The sequence below is a fragment of the Notolepis coatsorum genome (genome assembly GCF_963971535.1).
Source record: "Notolepis coatsorum genome assembly, chromosome: 4".
Classification (NCBI taxonomy): domain Eukaryota; kingdom Metazoa; phylum Chordata; class Actinopteri; order Aulopiformes; family Paralepididae; genus Notolepis; species Notolepis coatsorum.
The window spans coordinates 169,745,862-169,754,266 of NC_140168.1; the positions used below are offsets into that span (position 1 = coordinate 169,745,862).

Sequence of the window (8,405 nt, forward strand, 5' to 3'; positions counted from 1 at the left end):
CCAGACAGGAGGTTCCCATCCAATATCTTCACTAATGGCCAACACTGTTTTATGGATCGAATAGAGCTGTGATGCACAGTGTTGCAACTTGTATGTTCATGAAAACCCCAAACACCAGAAACATAGTCCGACACAGAGGACACACACATGAATCATAGTAGAGTTATGTATAAGTATGGAATCCCTGATCACCACAATGTTTAACTTTGTTCAGTACAAAACAAATAACTATAAGTGTCATTGTCTCAGAAGTGCGTTGCATTCCACAGAAAGAAGAGCGCACACCAGCTAAGTTAGCATGCTGGGCTAATGTTAGCATCACAATGCTAGGGCTCTGTTAGCAGGTTTTAGCCTTGTCTGAACTCTAGCTTGTCATAAGCCAGGTCAAGGTCACGGCTGGCTCACGGGAGGTCAAGTCAGGGTGTCTGTTGTGACTAGACCCAAAGAAGGTATAGACAACAGCTGAGTGATCGAGCTAATGGTTCCACCAAGGTCAGCCTGCCTGCAGTGAGGTAGCGGTTGTAGTGCTGCCATTTTACCTTTGTAGCGTACACTTCTACATATGAATTAATCCATGGCATACTTAATATCTATCTTCAAGTGAAATTGAATGAGGAACCATTTAAAGAATAGATTCAACGTCTTTTCGATTGCTTTCAGAGATTACGCTGTTAAAATGTCTTGCATTTTTCCACTTAAAGGTGCACTTCACCAACAATGCTGACAATTGACAGTTATTGAATAAATAAGTTTGAATATGGCCACCAATGATGTCATCTGGGACATTAAATCCTTGTATTGTGTTAATTATGGCTCCATGAAATTATGTCTCAGTCAAGAGTGTGCAGCACATGGTGTTGTGGTCCCTATGTGTGCTTCACCGAATAAGCAGCAAGAAAACCTACATTATGAAGCATCTCGTTCCAAAATACAATAACCTATGGGGGGGAGAAGGGTCATTGTTTATGGAGGATTTCACCCCATAAAATGCTACTATTTTGTAAACAAAGTTATTGGGATGTGCAAATGAGATATCTCAATCAAATATGGTTTCCTTTCATGACAGCAGCCATTTTGTAAGAACAAATGTTCCAAATGGTGGATATCTTATCATAACGCTAAATCCTATATATAAAGGCAGTAAGACAACCAAATCAGGAAGTTCTGAAGGAGATCCTTCACACCCTGATGACATGTAGCACTTAGCACCATCCACAGCCAGTCTCTGCCTAATGTTATTATATAGTCAATGTCATGGTATTTTGAACAATTCAAATCATGGCACAGAATTCCGCATCTCGACGACACGACCCAGTTGCAGTTGTCACACCCAAGCCCTCCTGTCTCGGGCCTCGCTGCTGTCGGACTGATGCCCGGAGCCTGTGCCCCCCGGGGCGTCCTGGCCACCTCTTCTGGGGCCACCTGGCGTGGGCGTGTCCTGTCGCGGGGACAGCGGTGGCTTGAGGTGGCTGTGGAGAACAAAGTGGCTGGGAACCGGCGTCCCCGTGGCGGGGGGCGAGCGAGGCACCTCCGCCTTGGCGTCTCTGCATTCAGAGCTCCTCCTCCTCCCATTAATAGCCTTATTAATGTCGGTCCCACCGTTTGACTTAGCCTGGGCAGCGACATCACACGTGACATCATACGGCACACCGTCAGTGGGGACTTTGCCGTTTCTGACGTCGTTCTTCTTTAAGTGTCCGCCGGCGACGGCTCTCTTGGTCAGAAGGACGTCGGTGTCCTCCCCGCCGCTGGTGCTGGTGAACACGCTGCTCTGTTCCCCTCTACTCATCTCCTCCACCAGCCTGTCCCTCTTCCTCCTCCGTCTCACCATCGTCTTCACAGAGGTCACCAGGTCGACCGCGCTCAGCAGGACGGACAAGGCGGCGACGCCGAGCATGAAGTTGAGCATCAGGGTCTTCTCGGTCGGCCTGGAGGTGTAGCACTGGACCCCGGAGAAGCAGGGCGCCTCGTAGCACAGGAAGCTCCGCGGCACGGACAGACCGAAGAGGAGGAACTGGCCCGCCGCGAAGAACACCTCCAGCAGGATGCGCATGATCACAACCAGGAAGTAGGCGCAGTGGAAGGTCGGTGTCTGCCACTCCGCTGGGAGGAGGTCACGGAGAGGGGGTTTGTGGAGGGAGGTCTCCCTTGAGGAACTCGAGGTCTTGCGTGTGGAACAAGAACCTCCCTCACTTCGGTGGCAGTAGGAGGCTCCGAAACCGTGAGTAGACAAAACCTTATGCGTGACGTACGTTCCGAAGATCACGTGAGGAAGACAGAGGAGGACGAGCTGCAGCAGCCAGAGGCGGAGGAGGGAGAGGGGAGCGAACAGGTCGAAGCACACGTTGGAGCAGCCCGGCTGGATGGTGTTGCAGATGAAGCGCTCCTGCTCGTCACTGAAGAGGCTGAAGCCGGCGAGCAGGATGACGACAAGGCGCAGGCCCACAGTCAGCACCCACCACGCCTTTCCTGTGAAGGTCAAGGGTCAAGAGACATTAAAGCGACAGTTCACGTTAGAACTTGTAAAAAATCTATCTATCTATAAATTACCTCGATCTAAAGTAATCTACAAGTAAGCTAGTGACCACTGCTGTCCCTGTCGTCTGCTGTCAACGCCACCATTCCTCCCAGGTGTCAGGTTACTCATTCACGTCCATTCATTTTGAGGACTTAGTCTAAATATTGTACCTCTGAATTTAAACAAACAATACAGCAATACTATTCTGTATAATATATTTTAAAATGTACGGAGTCAAATGTACTTGTTTTTTGGAGCTAATGTTACCATTCTTTTTATTGTGAGTATAGGAACTACTTGTCTCTTGAGGTGTAGTTTGACCAACTGTCAACTCTTCACAGAATAGTTTAGACTCTTTCTTCCAGCAAGGTAGCACGTAACCATGGTAACCACTCCCCGAACATTCCATGCAAGAAAAAGATACACAGCACACCCAAACCTAAAACAAATTGAACAGATCTGCTTTTGTTTTTCAAAGTTAATAAATTAAAAATTAAAACATGTGCACAGCAGTAGTTTGTTTATACTTTAGAAGTATGATAATTAGACTAGGTCCCTAAAATTAATGGAAGTGAATGAGGAGCCTGACACCTGGGAGGAATGGTGGTGTTGACAGCACACGAAAGGGAGAGCAATGGTCACTAGTTTACTTATAGATGACTTTACATAGAAGTAAGACGAGTTTAACTAAAGTGAAATATCCCTTTAAATGAGGGGTTTTAAAGACAGGAAGGCATTTTCCACATCAAATTGGCTGATTCATTCTGGTTCAATCTGGTTCAACAATATAACAATCCTACTATACAGTAGTAACACTTATTTACTGTATACGAGTTCTTAAGCACTCAATTGCAACAGTGAAGCACGTACCCACAAAGGAGATGTTGTGACTGATGGTGATGACGAGGATATCCACTGCTGCCATCTTTCTCATTGCTCAAAACCTCAGCCCATAGAACTCAACCTGAGAGGAGAAACACTCCATGAATGCCCCGTTGAGACTCCAGATCCCAAATTCAGGAGATTGTCCAGTAATGTCGTCTCCTTCTTGTCCCACTGTTCTCCAGTAATGTTATATCTCCTTCTTGTCCCACTGTTCTCCAGTAATGTTAGGTCTTCTTCTTGTACCACTGTTCTCCAGTAATGTTATATCTCCTTCTTGTCCCACTGTTCTCCAGTAATGTTAGGTCTTCTTCTTGTACCACTGTTCTCCAGTATGTCTCCTTCTTGTCCCACTGTTCTCCAGTAATGTTAGGTCTTCTTCTTGTACCACTGTTCTCCAGTATGTCTCCTTCTTGTCCCACTGTTCTCCAGTAATGTTAGGTCTTCTTCTTGTCCCACTGTTCTCCAGTATGTCTCCTTCTTGTCCCACTGTTCTCCAGTAATGTTAGGTCTTCTTCTTGTCCCACTGTTCTCCAGTAATGTTATGTCTTCTTCTTGTCCCACTGTTCTCCAGTAATGTTATTTCTTCTTCTTGTCCCACTGTTCTCCAGTATGTCTCCTTCTTGTCCTACTCTTCTCCAGTATGTCTCCTTCTTGTCCTACTCTTCTCCAGTATGTCTCCTTCTTGTCCTATACTCTTCTCCAGTATGTCTCCTTCTTGTCCTACTCTTCTCCAGTATGTCTCCTTCTTGTCCTACTCTTCTCCAGTATGTCTTCTTCTTGTCCTACTCTTCTCCAGTAATGTTGTCCCCAGTGTAGATAGGTACAGTGTAGGTAGAAGTCCTCACAGCTTACAACCAGTCCTCACAGCTCACCGCTGAACAGACACCTCTCGAGAGTTAAAAGCTCTGATGTCTCTTGTCAGCGGGACGTGGGACCTGGTGATGTGGGCTATTCTTGCCCGTCCTAAAGCAGGCGGTCGTCAAAGCATTGTTGACATACTTGAGCTGCACCAGTCAGCCTTACTGGAAACAAACAACGGACACCAACAAACGACAGGAGGAGACGGTCGCAAAGCAAACAAGGAAACCAAAGAGTGGAAGGAGGACAGAATACGCATTATGTAGATCTTTCATGGTTTGGGATTAAGTCACATTCTTTTTACGTTGATTCAGAATGTGGGTTTTCTTCAAAGTTGAAACACTGAAAATCATTGAATGGAGAGTGGTTTTCCCTATCCCAACTATTACAAATACAATTGAATTAACTCTTTGTAATTAGCGAATAAAGTAAAATCTAAAATCGTTTCTTCATTTTATTTCAACTGCATTTAGCCCAATCGTGTATTTCTTTCATTTTCCTGTGGTTGAATCTATAGAATAACTGAATGGTGTTGGGAACTTCACCCCTATTCTATTTGCACCATTGTAAAACAATCCACAAAGCATGGTGGCCTATATATCACAACAAGGCATCAGGAATGTCCTGGAAGACCCAGGGACAAAATGTATCATGGGTATTAGCCATGAGCCAAATACTGCACGTTGATTACAGTATTTATTATTTAAATGTTAGATGTAAATAAGTGTATATTTGGGCTTATGTCAAGTTATTATTAGATACAATGAAAATCATGTTTTTTATTCAAAAAGAAAAAAAACATGTTAACAAAAGGTATGTAAAATTACCCAAAATATTAGAACTGTGTGAAAACGATGACTATCTATCTGGATATCAACATAATCTAACTATTTCAGGTATCCAATCTGCTTCCCTGAACACATTGCATAATGTACTCAGGTAGACTCATCAATCACGTCTAGCGTAGTAGCGTAGCTACAGCCACGCCAAGGCTCTCATCCACATTCATTCAATTTCTCCCCCCTCTCTCTATCCCATGATTTCAGAATACCGGAAGTGTTGCGAGTGAACAGAGGGCCACGCTCCCTCAGCCTACTGAGAGTTAAGCATCTATTCGGTTGTTAATGCATGACGTTTTTCATGTCCGCGGCCAAACGCTCCCTTTCAGACAGTGGGAGACACTGCCCGCTTTTTACGACTCAGACCTATTAAAACAAACAATGAATCAATTGAAACTGTATGGGTTGAAATCCTGTTTGAAAGGGCGACATCCGTACTAGTTGGCTCAATCTACAGACCACCAGATCATAGTGGCTTTTATGATACACTTGACGGGTGTTTGTTGAGGATGTTGAGGATGTAGAAAAAAATTCTTATTGGAGACTGGAACACGGATATGCAACGAAAAAATGCACCCATCTTCATGTCCTTCAGTAGGTTTTGTGATCTGCACGGCCTCAGCCAGCTAATCACCCAACCCACACGAGTATGTGAATCAACACAGACTACCATTGATCCAGTGGCGTCGTTTCAGTAAAAGGCAAGGTATGGCGAGGAGGGAGGGGGTGAATTTTTTTTGGTGTGTGCAATAGTCACTTTTGGTGAGTTGTTTCTATACAATTCAGTTATATGACATTTAGGTATGACACAGGACTACACAAGCATTTTTTTTATAGAAATGTGTCAACAGACTAAAGCAGGGAACCACAATATTTTGCATACGAATTATGCAGAATGTAATATCAACTGTCTATTACTTTTCTTGCAATTGAGCCAATTTTCCTTAGGTACGGTTTTGAGGTGTGTGTTCAACAGAATGTAGTATCAAAAACACATTCACAAAAAGTATGGGTTACTGAATGCTGAACTGCACTGTTATAATCACTAAGCCATTGTTAGACCTTACCCGTGTCCCTGTATCACTTGTCTCTGCTGCCCTTTGATTAAAAAACGTCCCTATGTCCATTTTCTTTTTTTGGCATATTTCAGTTAGTCACATTAAAAGTCACCTAGTAAAAGTGAGATAATTGACAATATCAAAACATGCTAGGGCTGTTCGAATTCTAAATAAACATAAAAAAATTGTAATAAAAAAAAAAAGATTATTTGCCAAGGTATGGCGAGTGCCATACCTTGCCATACCAGAACGACGCCCCTGCATTGATCTCATTGACTCATTCTGACCTCTGACAAGTCCAAGATCTCCAATAAAGGGGTTATAGCATGCAGGTTAAGCGATCATTATATGATATTCTGTACCCGCAAAAGCTAAAACAAAAGGCCGGCTGTCACAAAACCTAGCGAGGCCTTTAACCTAGAACTGGAGAGCCTGGACTGGTCAGAAGAGTACACTAGTTGAAGAAACATGGCTTGGTTTCAAAACCAAATTCTCAACAATACTAAAATGACATGGCCCCCCTAAAAACCACCAGGGTAAAAAATCACGCTGAGCCGTGGATGCACTCCAAAATATTGACCACTATGAAAACCAGAGACAAAAAATGCTCTGAGTTTTGTAAAAGTCAGTCAAAGCTTACCAAAAGCTCGAGCAGTGAACTCCAAGCCCACATGACTGAACTCAAACTGCACAGAAACAGACTAAGAAATTACGTAAACTCCATGATCAAAACTGCTAAAAAGAATTTCATCAATGACAAAACTGAGGAAAACTAAAATAAACCCTGTGAACTTTGGAAATTACTCTAATCAACTAGGCTGCAGTAAAAAATGTAAAACCAGATTTTCAAACATAAACATAAAGACAGATAACACGACCTATCAGATTTCCCAAATGGGAAAAGGGCATACATACTTTGGGAGATATCTTCAATGACCGGGGTTTCTGTAGCTATCAAGACATACATAACTAATTTAACCTCACCAGCTCCACATATTATTTCTATCTACAGTTATTAGCAACTTTGAAGGCTCATGGAGTCCCATTAAAGATACCACTTGAGCACCACAGATATCACAAATTCTTTTATGAAAAGGAGACATCGAGAGGCTTCGTCTCTGACTTTTATCGTCACTTACTTACGTCTTCGTATGAAGTCCTTCCCCTAGACTCAGTTTGGAGGAAGGATATACCAGACTTGGAAGTAGATTTTGATTGGGCTGAAGTCTGGGCAAACGTTCGGCTATCGTCACGCAACCCGGATCATCAACAGATTAATCTTAATTTTATTCATAGGACTTACCTCACTCCTATACGACTGAACCGAATGTGGCTTAAACAAGACTCTCGATGTTCCTTATGTTTAAACGGTGATAGTGGTACATTTATGCATAATGTAGTGGGAATGCCCTCCTGTTAAGATATTTTGGGTAGAAGTAACCACGCTATTATCAGAATTTTTATTTCTGACAATACCTGTACTGCCTTCTGTATTGTTGCTGAATAATGTCTCTCAGTTATCACACTTTGTACATGTAAAGAGGCTAATCTTGTCCGGTCTTACGGCTGCCAAAAAGCTAATAGCATCACGCTGGATTCAACCGGATAAAATGTGCCGGAGGGTATGGATTCTTACCTATCTTGATGTGATTTATCTAGAGATATCTACCGCACGAATTCTAGGTGTTAATGAAGCCAGCATAGCAATATGGTCAGATGTGGTGGAGAGAATAAAGCATTATATGAACTTTTAGTCCTTGGTGTCAAACGGTATAATGGATGCTATCCAAGAGGGGGTCCTGTGGGGGGGAAGAGCGAGCAAGAGCATAGTATATGTATTGTAATTAATTTGTGTATATTTATCTATTTTGATTTAAAAACTGGGCTGCCATTATTGTTAGTATTATATCGGTAATAGTCCTGTGATTTATAGTGGATTTCTACTGTTAATGTTTGTGTGTAATGTCAAAAAAAAAAAAAAATACATAACACGCTCATCACAGACAAGCTGGATGTGGCCAATTACTTAAAACATTTTCTTCACAAACAATAGCCACAACACTGGTAAATAAACTACCCTCCCACCCAGGGCATTTTGGGGTAGAACACATCTGCATCCCCTTAACAATTGTGTGTATTGAGCTGTACTGTATTGTACCCATTCTGCAATCTGTTAATAAAATGTTCAATCAATCAATCAAGGGACACGGCAGTGACGGCACTGAGGCATGTTGAAATGACCAGAGC

General features: G+C 42.9%; 1 protein-coding gene across 1 annotated transcript; it reads right to left on the reverse strand.

The window, feature by feature from the left end:
• Window positions 1–1,324: 1,324 nt before the first annotated feature.
• Window positions 1,325–3,443, reverse strand: LOC311226744 (gap junction delta-4 protein-like; the record flags this gene model as incomplete). Its single annotated transcript, XM_084312154.1, has 2 exons — window positions 1,325–2,469; window positions 3,389–3,443. The coding sequence occupies 2 exons, from the start codon at window positions 3,441–3,443 to the stop codon at window positions 1,325–1,327; spliced, it is 1,200 nt and encodes a 399-aa protein (XP_084168280.1).
• Window positions 3,444–8,405: the final 4,962 nt, after the last annotated feature.